This window comes from Schistocerca gregaria, chromosome 7 (assembly GCF_023897955.1).
Source record: "Schistocerca gregaria isolate iqSchGreg1 chromosome 7, iqSchGreg1.2, whole genome shotgun sequence".
NCBI lineage: Eukaryota > Metazoa > Arthropoda > Insecta > Orthoptera > Acrididae > Schistocerca > Schistocerca gregaria.
In genome coordinates, this window is record NC_064926.1 from 539701325 (window position 1) to 539719454 (window position 18130).

At 41.0% G+C, this 18130-nt stretch overlaps 1 protein-coding gene across 3 annotated transcripts in view; it reads left to right on the forward strand.

Moving 5' to 3' along the window:
• The window catches only part of LOC126281505 (45 kDa calcium-binding protein), a 134127-nt gene that overhangs the window by 67809 nt on the left and 48188 nt on the right, over positions 1–18130 (forward strand). For all 3 annotated transcript variants that reach the window (XM_049980520.1, XM_049980522.1, XM_049980521.1), the window contains one exon: positions 5354–5503. In XM_049980520.1, coding sequence (XP_049836477.1) covers positions 5354–5503 — 150 coding nt within the window. The remainder of the gene's footprint in view (positions 1–5353; positions 5504–18130) is intronic.

Sequence of the window (18130 nt, forward strand, 5' to 3'; positions counted from 1 at the left end):
GGCACGGAGATCCATACACTATGGCTGCTCAGGGGGAACTGGTTTTAAATACCCTCCGCCCGCGGCGTGCTCCCTCCGCCGTCCGTGCCCCGCGCCACGGTAGCGCGGTGGAACAGATTGCGACGGTGTCTGAGATGACGTCGGTCTGATGGCTCTGTCCGCCGTGGTCGTCACAACTATGCGTTTGCTCGATTTACTCTTGATTAACCCAATCGCTGGTTCCCAAGCCTTGCTAAGATTATAGCCACAGTCACGGTTTATGAGGTCATCATTGGTGCCAATTTCGATGGCCTCTCTAACAACGCTGTCCCAGTATCTCGACGTCTGTACCAGAATCCTCGTGCGGTCATACTCCATAGCGTGATTTTCCGACAAACAATGTTCAGCGACCGCCGACTTGCTCGGATACATCAGTCGAGTGTGCCTCTGGTCTTCACGGCATCGATCCTCGACGGTACGCATCGTCTGACCAATATACGACTTGCGACATTGACACGGAATCTGGTAAATGCCGGCCTTCCTCAAACCGAGGTCATCTTTGGCGCTTCCCACCAGTGCACGAGTTTTATTCGGAGGACAAAACACAGTTCCGACCCGGTGTTTCTTCAGAATGCTAAGGTTATGCATTACATCGATTCTGCAGCAGCTAAGAGAATCAAGAAACGAGCCAGCCTCGCATTGGTACGTGAGAGAGTGCAATTCACCTGCCGGAGCCTTGAGTTTATCTCACAGGAATTACTCAAATTACATTTGCAACTGGCTACTAAGTTCACTTCTTTTTCCTGGGATTGGATTGATGGTGTCACCTGGGTGTCAGCTGATTCCACCCATAAGAAGGCTACGGGACGTCAAACAGCTAAGTTCTCATGTCTCCTTGACAAACCATCTCTGCAGGTTCCGTGCAAGACTGTCATCAATTTGAGTGGCATGGTGTTGAGTGATGATGCGGTCTCGGTTTTGCAGAAAGGTCTCAACTTCGCTCCCACCCCCAAGTTCACTCCGGTCGCAGAAATTGTTAGTACTGTTGAACAGGTTGCAGCTCGACTTCCGCCAGAATCAGCCGAGGAAATACGTCGTGAAACTTGTCGTGCGTTGACGAAATCCAAGCCGATGAAGTCAAATATCAGCAGTAAAGAGAGGGCGGCCATTCGTGATCTGAGGGAACGCTCTGAAATTGTTGTCTTACCGGCTGACAAAGGCAATGCTACAGTTGTTGTCTCCCATAAGGACTACACTGATAAGATGCAGAGCCTGCTAAATGACGATTCCTACCGGAAGATCAGCCTTGACCCTACAAAGAAGGTGGAGAACAAGACGAGGGTTCTTCTCAAGGACGCAGATTTACCGGAGGGTGATGCTAAGAAATTGTTACCCCAAGGTCCGGTACCGCCTAGACTATATGGACTCCCGAAGATTCACAAACAGGCGGTACCATTACGCCCCATTGTCAGCAACATCAGGGCACCTACATATTTGCTGGCCAAATATCTGACGGGAATATTAAGTCCTTATGTGGGTAAATGCCCTCATCACATCCGTAATTCCGTGGATTTTGTTAAGCGCCTTGATAGCTTCAGGTTGGATGAGTCAGATATCATGGTGAGTTTTGACGTCGTTTCCTTGTTTACGAGGGTACCCCCTGCAAGAGTCGCTAGAGTTGACTGGTCAGAGGTTTGATGAGAGTACCACTGAACTTTTTAGGCAGGTCTTGCCTTCCACGTATTTTCTTTTTAATGGAGAATACTACGAACAAACGGAAGGAGTTGCCATGGGTAGCCCACTCTCACTGGTGGTAGCGAATTTGTACATGGAGAACTTCGAGGAGGAAGCCCTGTCATCATCCGAATGGAAACCTACTTGCTTTTTCCGTTACGTGGACGACACGTTCGTCATCTGGCCACATGGTATGGATAAACTCCTTGACTTCCTTACACATCTAAACTCCATACACCCCAACATCAAATTCACTATGGAGACTGAAACGGAGGGTAAATTACCTTTCCTTGACGTCTTGGTCAGGAGAAGGGCTGACGGCACCCTAGGTCATGGGGTGTATCGAAAGACAACACACACTGATCTGTATTTGCACGCAGACAGCTGCCACCACCCTACACAGAGGAATGGGGTACCCCAGGAATTGGAACATCTGAGAACTGTATTTCGAAAAAATGGGTACTCAGAGTGGCAGATCCAACGTGCTCTCCGCCCAACCACTGCATCACAACCTGTTGAGATGGATGAAGTCACAAGGGAGGAGGTAGGCACTGCATTTATTCCATATACAGGCGCACTCTCGGGGAAAATCGCCCGTATTCTGAAGAAACACCGGGTCGGAACTGTGTTTTGTCCTCCGAATAAAACTCGTGCACTGGTGGGGAGCGCCAAAGATGACCTCGGTTTGAGGAAGGCCGGCGTGTACCAGATTCCGTGTCAATGTGGCAAGTCGTATATTGGTCAGACGATGTGTACCGTCAAGGATCGATGCCGTGAAGACCAGAGGCACACTCGACTGATGTATCCGAGCAAGTCGGCGCTCGCTGAACATTGTTTGTCGGAAAATCACGCTACGGAGTATAACCGCACGAGGATTCTGGTACAGACGTCGAGATACTGGGACAGCGTTGTTAGAGAGGCCATCGAAATTGGCACCAATGACGACCTCATAAACCGTGACTGTGGCTATAATCTTAGCAAGGCTTGGGAACCAGCGATTGGGTTAATCAAGAGTAAATCGAGCAAACGCATAGCTGTGACGACCACGGCGGACAGAGCCATCAGACCGACGTCATCTCAGATGCCGTCGCAATCTGTTCCACCGCGCTACCGTGGCGCGGGGCACGGACGGCGGAGGGAGCACGCCGCGGGCGGAGGGTATTTAAAACCAGTTCCCCCTGAGCAGCCATAGCGTACGGATCTCCGTGCCGGCGCGTTCACAGGAGCTCAGTCCGTCAGTTCACCTGATGATGGCGACATGTTTGATCGCCGAAATATTGTGTCTGTTGGACACTATAGACCGGCAGTACACCCGTGGATATTTTGATAAATGCTGAATTGTTCAATGCATTTTATAAAACTTTCATGTCCATATTTGAGATGTGTTTTCCAAAAAACTGACAAGAATTAACATCATGCCAAGAAACAGCAATTAGTGGATAACACCTGCTGTCAGAGTATCCAGTCAAAAGCTAAAACTTGTCAATCAACTGAGAAAAGACAACCACGATGAACACTTTGCCGAATATGTTAAGACATTTAAAAAAATTTGTAAAAAAGTAATTAAAACAGCCAAGACAATGCACAAAAATGACAAAGTAATCATAGGGACAGCAAACAAGCCAAAAGCAATATGGAATATAGTAAAAAAGGAAACATACAAAAGTGTTACAAAGCAAGATGCTAGTGTATTAAAAGATGATCGTGGTGTGTTACTCAGAAATGGTACTCTAGCAAATTACATAAATGACCATTTCATTAGCACTCCAGTCAATCTGACTAAAAATTTTGCTAGTAATAGTGGTACCACAATTCAAAGAGAGCAAAGTGGTAATTCAATTTTGCTATGTCCTACAAATAAATTAGAAGTTCTTAAGATAACAAAAACAATGTAGAATAAAATGTCCTCTGGAATTGATGAGGTACCAGGTTCAGTCATAATTAAATGTGCTAATGTCATAATAGATCCACTCTCACATATCACAAACATTTCATTAACAGAAGGGGCATTCCCACAAAGATTAAAAATTTCAAAAATAAAACCATTAAATAAAAAGAGTAATATATATGAAGTGGGAAAATGTAGACCAATAGCTTTCTATCTGTATTTTCAAAAATAATAGAGACCGCCATGAAAAATATAATTACAAATTACCTCCAAAAATTCAATCTCTTGTCTGTAAATCAACATGGATTTCGCAAAGGCATGAATACAGAAACAGCAATTACCCAATTCATCGAAAACATTGTAATAGGACTTGACAGTAATAACAGTACAGTAGGAATAAACTTGGACTTATTGAAGGCATTCGATACTGTTGATCATTGCAGTAGCCACCAGAAAGATCGCGGGCGGCGCACATCAGCACGGTGCGTCGCGGATGGTAGTTGCCGCAAGTAGAGTCCCGTCCACCAGAGGGCACGCGAGAATTCGGACGCGACCTCTGCCGGCGTAATAACAACAACAACAACAACTCAGGCAGCACGGGCCGTGCCCAGTCAGTTAACATCGGGCATGCCTAGGGCACAGTCCAGGTCTACGCTAAGTGAAGTGCGACGTAAACGTGAACAGTGTTACTGCACAATTGGCAACGAGTAGGGTCGTTCTTTTGCATGTTGTGTCGTCGTTTCGGTTTCGCAGCTTCTCCATGGCATGGAGGATTTAGTGCGGGTTTTGGTTGAGCAGCAGACGGAGCTCATGAAACAAGTGCTTCTGGCATTGCTCTCCACACAGTCTGCTCCAGTGCCGTTCCCCCCTCCCTTTCCCCCATATGACGAGACGGTGGAGGATTGGAACGCATATGAATATCGCCTTCGGCAGCATTTCCAGGCGTTTCATGTTGCCGATGCGGAGGTATGTCATGCTCTCTTCTTGTCTTGGATATCTTCCTCACTGTATCAAGTTTTGCGGCAGCTAGTGCCGTTGCAGGAACCCTCGTCCTTGTCTTTTGACGCATTGTGTTCATTGCTGTCTTCATATTATCGCCGCCGCGCGCATGTTGTGGTCGAGTTCTATCAACGCAAGAAGCAGCCCCATCAGTCTTAACGGGCGTGGGCCGCTACCCTGCACGTTCTTAGTCGCAAGTGTCATTTTGTCACAGAGCAGTCGTGACAACACTGTTTCTTTAAAAGTGCATTGTAAACAAACCATTTGGGTCAGATTTTGAGCCACCACTGTTTAAAAACAATAAATGACAAATTTTAAAACATTAGTAATGTCACAACTGAGCAGTGTCATCTAAAGATTGTTTGCTTAATCCTTCCCCCAAAAGCATTGTTTGCTTAAATTCAAAAGGCGGCCCTTGTTTTTGAAATAGTGATAAAAGAAAAAAAAAAGTAGAGTAATTTGGAGTGCAGACAGAACATAACCATGTTAATTATAATTTTAAATGGGAAACCCTCAGCTGAAATTATTGACGACTGCTGTTACTCATAAAATCGTCTTGCATCTGCAGTATAGGGACAGTATAGCATTTTATAAGTGGATTAAAAATGTTGATTTGCTTACAGGGTTTCACATGTTTTCTTCATCGATTCTGTAGCTATTGACCAAATAATTCAGTTTGATTTGCATTATTGCATAGATTTTGCTTGTTGTTCCTTATGGTGTAAATTTTCATACATTCTCTATTTCATTTAGAGACCATCATGAGAGACAGAGCATCATGGTCTGAGGCTGCTCGATCCGATCCTGAACGTCTAACTCTGGATGAATTTCTTGCATTCCGCCATCCTGAATCCAGCCGTGCCACTGTCATGTCTTTGGTTGAGGAGCTACTTGACAAATTTGGTGAGAATATTTTGTTGTATTTTTATTGGTTTAAGTCTTTTATGATTTTAGAGTCAATATAAGTGTTCTTATTTGTGATGAAAACAGTTTATTATGCAACTGAAGTAGGTTCTTGTAGAAAACAGAGAAAAAAGGGAATACCAAGTAGTACATAGAAATAGATCACAGTATCTGCAAATATAAAACAAGTGTTATGAAAAATATAAATTTATACAATAGATTTCAATTAAGAAAAGCGCTTAAAATTGCCATGTATTCACTGATTTCCACATAGAGGCAGTAAGTCGCTCCAAATGGCTTTCGTTCTGTATATCAACCAGGTTAAAATATTCTTGTTCATATATAGAAACTACAGTACTATATGTACCTGGCTTTGGTTTCTACAAAATATCAGATGTGCTTAAGACTAAAGCCTGCAGTGTTCTACGTGTATCATATATTATTGTGCTGGGTGATACTTGTACAAGTACAACTACTGCTCTGGCAGCTGGGATTGTTTGGTATAAAGAGGCTACCAAGCTGCATAGGGCTAATCAACTCAGACCAGTTATAGTGTAAGGAAGTCATTTTCACCTTCGTTGATGTTATTTGTTAGCGAGTGTTTCTATCACTCACCCTCTGCATCCAGTGTAACTTGCCAATTGATTGTTGGTGTCTCTAGATAACAGACACAATAATTCCACTGCAGCTCAGTTGTTTTCTCTTTATTTTCTTGCACCTGTATAAATTAAATCTGTCAGAAATATAATTGGTAAAGTTAGGTACCTTTTATTCACCGGAGAAATTGCTGATAGTTCCATTGATAATTGTATCAATACAGCGTGTGGTGAGGATCATTTTAATGTGTTTGTTTAGTAGCTTATGACTGTGTTTTGTTTTGCATGATGTGTATGCGTATATAATGTGTGTTAGATTTAGTAGGTGTAACAGGAAGTTGGAAGTCAAGGGGCGGAATGATTGATCGAGTGTTGGGGACCTTCAGTTTTAGAATTCTCCAAAAATTAATAAATTTCAACACACACTAGTGTTTTATATCATTCATTGACAAAAGTTACCATAATTTTAGAAAATCAGTAAACACATCTCTATTAAACAACAGACTTGCAGCTCTCGGGCTCCTCAGACAAATGTTAAATAAGAAAATATCCCAACTATTAAGTATAAACTGGTATTTCATGAAAGATCACCAGATGCCAATAAAAAAATTTACACAAAGTCCTCCCAGAAATGAATTGTGACTTCTGTATAATCAAATGTAATAACAGTACAAAACGTGACAGTGGAACAGCTCCCCTATGCTAGAATCACCCACTCTGCATGTCTGTTAAGTTATACCATTAACAGCATTACATAAAAGACAGAATAGCATTTAATTATGGTTTGTTAAAGTCTGTTCTTCAAGAGAAACAGTGTCATTAGCAGTAGAAATCTTTCACGTAGGCATATATAAAAAATAGTATTAACAAGATAAAGCAACGTGTCTTCCCTTGTGTGTTCCTAAAGAATGAAATACTTCCATACAATGTCAATATGTCCTCTTAGTTCTTGCTTCTCCCACCACTAATAACACTCTCATCCACATCTGCTTTAGTGCGTGCAGAACAAGACAGTACAATAAAATGCCACCTGTAACAAACTCGAGTTAATTTGCATGGACAATGTTGAAAGGTAGTCAGTTCCACAGTAATCCACAAGGTCACTCCGTTGGAAGCATGATAAGCACTATAAGTGATTTACTATGAGACCACAACCTATGCCAATCTCCGATATCAGAAATGCTTGGCATCCTCAGCGGCATTGCCTATCTCCTTGGACATAATCACAGCTTGGGCACACAATCCACAATGCATGTTCCAACCCAGTTGCGGTCAAACATGAACAGTTTGAGTTCATCCAAGGCAACACAGTAACTGAACTTGAAGCCCCTCGTCTCACTGCCCTCATCGCCTCATTGCACATTCTGTGCACCACTTTGTGTACACCTGTGAGACTCCTTCCAGCAAATAGCTGCATCCTGTGTTGGCGTTGACATGAACCTGATGCCCGCCAGAGGTGAAGTCGCGAGCCGCAAGCAGCACCAGTGCTGACACGCCACATAGGAAAGTTCTGGTTGAAAGTAAATAGCTTAGTAGTGAAAGAGGCCACTCACCAAAAGGCAGAAGTGTTGATCTGTCCACACACACACACACACACACACACACACACACACACACACACACACACACATACACACACACACAAATGGACACACAATACTAATGCTGCAGTTCGGCAAGCGGGCTAGGCTGGGGTGGGGATTGCTTTGGGTGGCAGGAAGAAGGATTGGGGGGAGGTAGCTGGTTTGCTGGCTAGGAACGTGAGAGGGAGAGGTGGCAGGTGGTTCACGGGTGTCGGAGATGGCAGGGAGTGATACACGCTGAAGGTGACATGGGGACTTAAATTGGAGGGGCTTACCGTAGGATGATACCAGCATAATTACGAGAGCAGAGAATGTGTTGTAACGATAACTCCCTCTTCTCAGTTCAGGAAAGCTGGTGATGGAGGTGAGTATCCTGATGACCCGGGTTGGGAAACAGCCATTGAAATCAAATATTTCGACAGCTGTCATCCCTTACACACCAAAAAATCCCTCCCATGCAGACTGGCCACCTAGGGAGGGCATAGGGCATATCTATAGTGACAGGTGCTCTGAAAGATTTCCTGTGCTGTATCCCCACATTGCACCCATGGTCTATGGGTAGTGTCTTTGATTAGTAATCAAAACGTCCTTGGTCTCTGGTTCAAATCCCGCCACTACTTAAATTTTGATTAGTAATCGGCAAGGGCTGCTGAAGACTACTGGGATAAGAATCACCCTCATTCTGCCAACAGCCGAGCGGTCTGAGGCGCTGCAGTCATGGGCTGTGCAGCTGGTCCTGGCGGAGGTTCGAGTCCTTCCTTGGCATGGGTGTGTGTGTATTTGTCCTTAGGATAATTTAGGTTAAGTAGTGTGTAAGCTTAGGGACTGATGACCTTAGCAATTAAGTCCCATAAGATTTAACACACATTTGAACATTCTGCCAACAGCATTGTCAAAGAGGGCGGAGGAACAGATTGAGGTTAGGGGCACTCTCTTGTCCCTGAGGTGGGAAACTGTCCCTAAAGGGAGAAGAATCAGCAGTGATCAATGACATGAGGATGCAAAGGCAATGAAAACCAGTGCATTACAGACATACAATGTGAGGAAGGAATTGAATCATTCAATGAATGGGACGACTTGAAGCGAAATATGGCAAAACAGGCTGAACTATGGGGAAAGGAAGAAAAGATACAGAAGCACTGGTGGTAGAACAAAGAATCTGAGGAAGTGGTAGAGACTCGCAGGAAAGCCTGGAGAGACTGGAGCAGCAAGAAGGACCTGGAAAAATGGGAAGTTTTCTTAGAAGCAAGAAAGGAAGATAAGATGGGCCAGAAGATAGAAGATGAAGCAGGAACTGGACAAGATTGAGAGCAACTTCAGGAAAAACAACAGCAGACTCTTTTTTGGGAAATTCAAAAAGAGTCTGATTGGATACAAGGGTAGAGAACTGTTTATAAGAGATATGAAAGGGGAGCTGGCTGTCAGTGCGAAGGAGAACTGTTGGGTTTTAGCAGAGCACTTTCACGACCTGCTGAACTGTGAACCACCTGAAGAACATCTGGAACTGGGGACTGACACAGAAGAGAGAGAGCCACGCCCTCCAAGCAGGGATGAAGTCGCACATGCCATAAGCGATCTAAAGAATAATAAGGCAACTGGAGAAGAGGGTACAGCAGCCGAGATGATAAAGTGAGGAGGACAAAGCAATAGACAGCATGACCAACGTAATTCATCAGATATGGAGAACAAAGAAGTTGCCAGGAGGATGGAAGAATGCAATTGTAGTACCAATCATAAGAAGGGGGACAAGAGAGATGCAAACAACTACAGAGAAATATCGCTGCTAGAGGTCGGATACAAGGTGCTGTCAAAACTCTTGCTCAAGAGAGTAGAAGAACAGGTAGAAAAGTACGACTACCAAGCGGGATGCAGGAAAGGAAGAGGTTGTATAGAACAGATATTTATCCTGAAACAACTGATAGAACATAGGGCCTTAAAACACAAAAAGACAGTAATAACCTTCGTGGACTTCACAAAGGCATATGACTCCATTGACAGACAGACTCTTGTTAGGATACTGAAAAACAGAGAACTTGATGGAACTACACAAGAACTCATAAAAGAAATTCTGACAGACACAAAAGTAAGGGTGAGATTCAGATCAGCACTGTCAGAAGAACTTGAGATCAAGACTGGTGTTAAACAAGGAGATCGATTGTCACCATTGTTGTTCAGTATAGCACTGGATGAAGTGATCAGGCAGTGGAGAGCAGTAAATGAGGAAATTGGAATACCAAAGACCCATGTGGGGGACAAAAAGGACAACAGGGCTCAAGTGGACTGCCTAGCCTTTGCCGATGACATAGCGATAGTAAGTGAGACAGAAGAAGACGCAAAAACACAACTCGACAACTTAAGTAAGGTAGCCAGAAAGGTGGAACTGAGGATTGCCTAAACAAGACCAAGACATTAAATACCACTGCAGACTGGGAAACACCGGAAGGCACTGTTTTATAACAGGAAGGAACAGGAGCAAGGAAGGAATAACGGAGAGGATAAAGAAGATGAGGTCAGCCTTCTGCATGATGAGAGAGATATGCAATAAAAAGAATATATCCATAGAAGCAAAGATAAGCCACTACAAGGCAATGAGGAGGAATGCAGTATTATATGCTGCTGTGATGATGACACTTGGGAGAAATGGGGCAGAACAACTAGAGAAAGAAGAGAGAAAAATACTAGGTCCCAAAAGAGGTGGATGCGAAGTTCTAGGGAAGAGTTGTACCGGAACATGGGAACAATATCTGGGGAAATCAGACTCAAAAGGGCAACGTTTGCTGGACATGTAGTTAGAATTAATATGGACAGAATGACGAAGAGAGTGTGGGAAACAACAGGGAGGACAAGGGGAAAGACAGGAACCAAGAGGGTTGTTGAACTTCGGAAGGAGTGGTTGGAATTGGGGATCAAGGTCAAAGGAAAGGAAAATTGGAGGAACAGATATACACCGACCAATATGCCGGAGATCAATAACAGAGAGGAATACAGGAAAAGATTAGAGTGTCACCAGTGGAGCCGATAGGAGAAACGGAAACTGAAGATCTCGGAAGAAGAGGAGGAGGGAAGAAGAGAAAGAATGAAGAGGTTCTGGGAGAAGAATAGGAGAATGCAGTCCACGAAGGGGCTACCCATGGTCCTAAAGAGGCCGTAACGCAAGAAGAAGAAGAAGAAGAAGAAGAAGAAGAAGATATAATGTGTATCCCATGACATGAAGCCTGGTATTGAAAAAGTGTCCTGATGATCTCTCCATTGGCAAAAGATTCTGGAATGGTCCCCCTTTCGGATCTCTGGGAGGGGTAGTGTCAAAGTGAAGATGATCATGAGAAAAAGATTGAATAAACAACAAAAGCATAACTTTAGTCAGGGTGTGGACTGTCAGAAGCTTGAACGTGGTAGGGAAGCTAGAAAATCTGAAAATGGAAATGCAAAGGCTCGATCTAAATATAGTAGGGGTCAGTGAAGTGAAATGGAAAAAAGATAAGGACTTCTGTCAGATGAGTATAGGGAAATATAAACAGCAACAGAAAATGGTATAATGAGAGTAGGATTTGTTATGAATACGAAGGAAAGACAGAGAGCATGTTAATGTGAACAGTTCAGTGATAGGGCTGCCCCTATCAGAATCTACAGCAAACCAACACAGACAACAATAATTCAGGTATACATGCCGATGTCACAAGCTGAAGATGAAGAGATAGAGAAAGTGTATGAGGATATTGAAAGGGCAAATCTAATAGTCGAGGGTGACTGGAATGCAGTTGTAGGGGAAGGAGTAGAAGAAAAGATTACATGAGAATATGGGCTTGGGACAAGGAATGAGAGAGGAGAAAGACTAATTGAGTTCTGTAATAAATTTCAGCTAGTAATAGTGAATACTCTGTTCAAGAATCACAAGAGTAGGAGATATACTTGGAAAAGGTTGAGTAATACGAGGAGATTACGGTTAGATTACATCATGGTCTGGCAGAGATTTCAAAATCAGATACTGGATTGTAAGGTGTGCCCAGGAACAAATATAGACTCAGATTAAAATTTAGTAGTAATGAAGAATAGGCTGAAGTTTAAGAGATTTATCAGGAAGAATTAATATGCAAAGAAGTGGGATACAGAAGCACCAAACAATGAAGAGATACACTTGAAGTTCTGTAAGGCTATAGATGCAGCAATAAGGAATGACTATAGATACAACAGTAAGGAATAGCTTGGTAGGCAGTACAGTTGGAGAGGAACAGACATCTCTAGAAAGGACAGTCACAGAAGTTTGAAAGATAAAATAGAAACAAACAAGGTAAATGCAAAGAAACCATCAGTAACAGAAGAAATACTTCAGTTGATTGATGAAAGAAGGAAGAACATGTTGAGGGAAATTCAGGAATACTGAAATACAAGTCACTGAGGAATGAATATTCCAGAAATATAGACTGTTATGCATTGATAAAATGTAAGTTGTGTGGTGAAAGTGTTGTAAAATGTGCATGAACATGTGCTATATATCAGGTATGGTATCATTCAGAGTGTTTCTCTACCTACTATACTAAACAATCCCTGTGTTTGTGGCCTAAATTGTAATGGTCAGCTGAAATTTGCAAGAAAGGTGTGAGTGACTCAGTGACTGACACATGGCGTTTATTTCTAAAGGAAGCAAACAAAGATGTTAAAATTTTTAGAAGACAGTTTTAAAAATGCTACAAAATCATCAGAAGAACAAGTGCAACAAGACCGGATAACCTCTGAAGGCTACACACCTGATTCTGTCACTTACAGCATACCAATGAAAAATGGTTTTGAAGTTTTTGCAGGCCTAGTACTGCCTACACAGATATAAATTCAAGGAAAGAATTAGTCCCAAAGCAGCACTGTGAATCAGTGCAGATAAACGAAACAGTAAACACTGTAACCAGTTATGTTATACACAATGGAAAATCCCTGTTGAAAAATCGCAGCATCTCAGTTTACTCTGATAGTCATGGAAGAGGATTAGCACAAACATTAAGGTCTGAGAATCTAGATACTGCAATGAGTTTTGTGAAACTTTCTGCAACTTTGCATGAAATAACAAGAATGGTATAGATAACAGTGCAGGCCTATCAGAAGAAAATGATAAATATGTTGTACTAGTAGTAGGTGCAAATGAAATTTATAGTAATGAAGCAATAGAGTCTGTTCACAGATTAACAGAAAACTTAAAAGGTTCAGGTAATTCTAAGATTATTGACATGGGAATTCCACATAGGTATGACATAATCGATCACTCATGTGAAAAAAGAAGTAGCTAAAACAAATAGGCTACTCAAAAAATATATGCTGCATTTCCAAATGTAAAATTTGTATCCACTGAAAATATGAACAAGGAATTGTTTTCTAATCATGGGCAACATGTCAGTGGAAAGGGTAAATCATATATCAGCAAAAAAATTTGCCAAGCAATTAATGCTGCCACTCATCAGACACAAAATTGTATTTTTGACACTCGGAACCTACAGTGTCACAATGTCCAATGACTACAAAATTAAACATTCCCTCCCAGAAAAGAAGAAAGAGATACTATCATCTGTACAGAAGAATCTCCCACTGCTTGGCAACTCAGTGGAAGATCAAAGACAGCCTGTGTGAAGTATAACGACTCCTCTGCACAACAGGAGAAAGTGGATGTCAACTCAGCACCTCACCCAGCCAAGACTCATTAAAATGGAACAGCAACAGAAAGCCCAAGTGCTGACCTTATAGTGTTTCACCAAGACGTGCATTGCTAACAAATAAAATTGGTGAATTTCAAATACTGCTAGAGAATGAACTTAAAGGTGTTTCAGTCCTGTGTATAACAGAACACTGGCTGCAAGAAGACACTCTGAAAATGGCTTATGTTCCAGACTTCACACTAGGCAGTCATTTCCACAGGAAAGTGAAAGGTTATGGCAGCAGATTTATCTACATTAGAAGTGGTATCAAATTTGTGCCCATTCCATTCCCAGAAGATATTCCCAGAGAGAGGGATGTGGAAATATCAGATGTCGAACTGTTAAATAAAAATGTGACCATAACTTGTTTGTACAGGACCCCTATACTGACATGAACACTTTACTACAACATTTAGAGTACCTCCTTATATGTTATCAGAAAAGAACAAGAGGTCTGGTTATTTGTGGTGACTTTAATATTGATTTTTCTGTAGAATCAAAACAACAAACTATTGTATTGAACCTCCTTTTAACATTTAACTTGAAACCTACAATAGAAACAGCAACATGTGTAACATACACTTCAGCGACAACAACAGACCAAATATTTACCAGTATTCTTACAAAATGGTAGTGCAAAATGTTTCACCACAGGTTTTAGAGGTCATATTGCACAGATAATATCAGTGGAAACATTAGTAACCACTTCTACGAATTTCAGTGTACAAAACATAAATGCATTTATTGACTGCTTAACTAAAGATGTGGGAGGAAGTATACAGCTGTAGCAATACAAATGAAAAATTTGATAAATTTGTAAGCACCTTCCAGCTTTATTTTGAACTGTGCTTCTCACTCAGAAAAAAGAAAATTAGGAAAAAATACAACAAGTATTTGGATAACTGCAGACATAAAAGTTTCGCTGAAGGGAGAAAGATTTTTCTATATAGTAGCCAAGCAAACCAAAACAACTCCAGAATTTGATGCATATTTTAAAAGATGCAAACAGAACCTAAATAAAGTTATCCGAAGGTTGATAAAGCTAAAAAATGACAACTATATGGAAAAAGCTACAAATAAAATGAAAGCAATGTGGGCCATTGTTAGGAGATAAACTGGCAAAACACAGGAAAAAACTCTGTAACCTGAATCTGCCTGAAAATGGTGACAAAATTTCTGATTAATTGTATTTAGTGTGTATTTCACAGAAATAACAAACAAATTGGTGGAAAACAGCAAAGAACAGTTTCTGGAAACAGAGAAGAGCAAAACATTAACTAAAATGAAAAAAAAAAGTATCCAACAGATGAAAAGGAAATGCTGACTATTAGAAAGGAATTAAAATCAAAATTTTCTTCAGGTGTAGACAATGTCCTGATTACATATTTAAAAAAATATGCAACACTGTTGACTATGCCCCTAACTCATTTTTGCAGCTCTTCATTGTGTAGTAGTATTTTCCCAGAAAAACTAAAAATGGCAAAGGTAAGATCTCTCTTCAAGAGAGGAGACAAGACAAATGAAAAGAACTACAGGCCAAGATCTCTGCTGTCTAATTTTTCTAAAATACTAGGACAACTTTTTTTTACAATAAGACTGATTTCATTTATAGAAGAAAATAATTTTGTATCAAATACCCAACATGGGCTCAGAAACTCAAATCAACAGGAACTGCCATTTTTTATTTTATTAACAAAGCCTTGACTGTAAGATAGAACATATGTCAGCTGTATTTCTGGACCCCACAAAAGTTTTTGATGTGATAGATGACAACTTACTTCTTCAAAAATTGTAGTATGTAGGAATTGCATGACATCACATCGGAAAAGCAGAGAGCAGATGATTGAAATCATGCATCAAAAAGGAAACGTTATGCACACTACCAATCTAAAAGAAAAGAAATTAAGTATGGTGTGTCCCAAAGTTCTATCTTGTGCCCAATGTTGTTTTTAATATTTATGAATGAGCTAACATCATCGAATGATTTCCAAAAATATATAAAATTTGCAGATAACACAAATGTATTGATAAAAGACAAAAATGCTGCAGAACTACAACATGAAGTACAAAATTGCACAACACACATTATTAAATGATTCACCACAAACAATCTTACTGTTACTACAGAGAAAACTGTTGCAATGCACCCACAGAATAAACATCCGTTAACCCCCACCATAAATCTATTTAATAAAAAAAATTAGAAGCTGTAACTGCAACAAAATTTCTAGGATTATGGATTCAGGACAGCGTGAAGTGGAACACACATGTCAAATACATCAGCAAGAAGCTTAGCACAACATGCTATGGCTTGAAAATACTTGTTAGGTGTACAACTAAGGAAACACTAAAAATGTGTGTTATGCCCAAGCAGAATATGTGCTGTGATATGGGATAATTTTTTGGGGAAATTCACCAATAAGCAAAAACTGTTTCTTATCACAGAAGGGGATCATTAGGGCAACTGAAAATGCCATACCCAGTTTTCTGGCAAACCCCTTTTTAAACCACTCCAGATATTAGGACTACCATTCCTGTACATTCTTAAGATAATTATGTACACAAAGAATGTGGTAAGACAGACAATCTTCTGGAGCATTCTTCACAAGAGCTGCCACTATCCATATCACTTATACCATTTGCAGGCCTTATTATCTATGGAATTGCCTTTGCAGTGATGGTTTTGCCACTCACTTATTGCGCAAGTCACCAAAACACCTGTGGGCTATGGAGAATCCCCTTGGTATGGTGGCAGCAAACCATCAGCAATGGTTCAGCCTCAATTTGTGAGCGGAGGTTATTGGTGACCATCCCATGAGACCAGTCTTCCTTCCAGAATGTCTCATGGGTGAGGCATAGCTGCACTTCCTGAGAGTGATCCTGCCTTCCCTTATGAAGACATGCTTTGTGATGGTAGGAAGGGTAATGTACCTATTACATGACACTGCTCCAGCTCCCTTCCACATTTCCAGGTGGAGGAATCTCAACAACATCTACCCTGGCTGATGGATGAAAGTGATCCAGTCGGATGGCCCACTCAGTGGCAGGATATCAGTGCCTTAGATCTCTACATGTGGTGGCACCTGTGTGTATGCAGAGACCATCCTGCATTTGCAGACACTGGAACAATGCATTCACACCACCTGTGATGCCATTCATTTGCAGGTTTGCACATTTAAATGGGTGTGTGAGTTGCTGCTGCGTCCTGTTCACGCATTCTTAGAGGCTTGTGGGGGCAACTTAGAACATCTTGTGAAAGGGTGGTTTCATTGTAACATGTTGTGCAATGCATTGTATTGTACAGGTGTGATGAACAAATAAATACTCTGTAGCATAGACACAACACTTTTCTTGCCATACATCCATACGACTTTTTTGTTTACTTATCTTACCACAGATTGTTTTGTGCAGTTTATCCACATTTAGCAAAATCACCATCTATGTTATATGAAATCTCCCTGTATCTCTAGCTCCCTTACAAGTATGTTACCTTGTTTCATGATTCTTAAACCAAGTATTTGTTATTTTTAAATTGTGGTCTGTGCAAAATTCTACCAGGCAGTTTCCTGTTTCATTCCTTTCCCCTAATCCATTTCCTTGTACTGTTTTTCTACTCTTTCTTTTCACACTACCAAATTTCAGCTGCCTGTCACATTTTTTTTGTTCTTAATATTCTGAATAAATTCTTTTATCCCCTCCTCTGTTCTTACAGTCTCTGCATTATCTGTGAAACTAATAAGCACATGCAGGAGTACTATGGTGGTGGGTTTTGGCATTGTGTCTATCTTGGCTTCAATATACTGTTCATAATATTATGAAAAGGATAGCTGCTACTCACCATACAGTGGAGATGCTGAGTCACAGACAGACACAACAAAAAAACTGTCAAACAAACTTTCGGCCAAACAAGCCTTTATCAGACTTAGGCAAATCAGACGCAAACACACACTCGCACATATGTGACTGTGGTCACTCGCGCGCTCTTGCATATTGTCTAATAATCATGAAGGCCTGTTTGACCTTTTGACAGTCTTTTTGTTGTGCCTATCTGCAACTCAGCATCTCTTCTACTTGGTGAGTAGCAACTATTTTTTTCATAATATTATCATTATTCCAGCCAGGATTTTCCATTGTTTGTTATACTGTTCATAGTAATTCACCCACAATCCAATTTTCTTATTTTTATTTTATTATTTATTTACACATAAAGTTCCATAGGACTAAATTGAGGGGCAAATATCCAAGGCCATGGAACGTGTCAGTGCATGAAATTACATCATAAAAGTAATAACAGGTAAAAATAAAATGTTTATGAACCCAAATAACATCAAGCCATAAGTTTAAGTAAATGCAGTCAACAATATACCATAAGAATCAGCTGAATTTTTCAAGGAACTCATCAACAGAATAAAGGAGTGACCCATGAGGAAACTCTTCAGTTTTGATTTGAAAGCGTGTGGATTACTCCTAAGATTTTTGAATTCTTGTGGTAGTTTACTGAAAATGGATACAGCAGTATACTGCATACCTTTCAGCATGAGAGTTAACGAAGTCCAATCCAAATGCAGATTGGATTTTTGCTGAGTATTACTGAATGAAAGCTGCTTATTCTTGGGAATAAGCTGATATAGTTAACAAGCAACGACAGTAAAGAATATATATATATATATAACAAAGATTCCAAGACTTACCAAGCGGGAAAGCGCCGGCAGACAGGCACATGAACAAAACACACAAACACACACACAGAATTACGAGCTTTCGCAACTG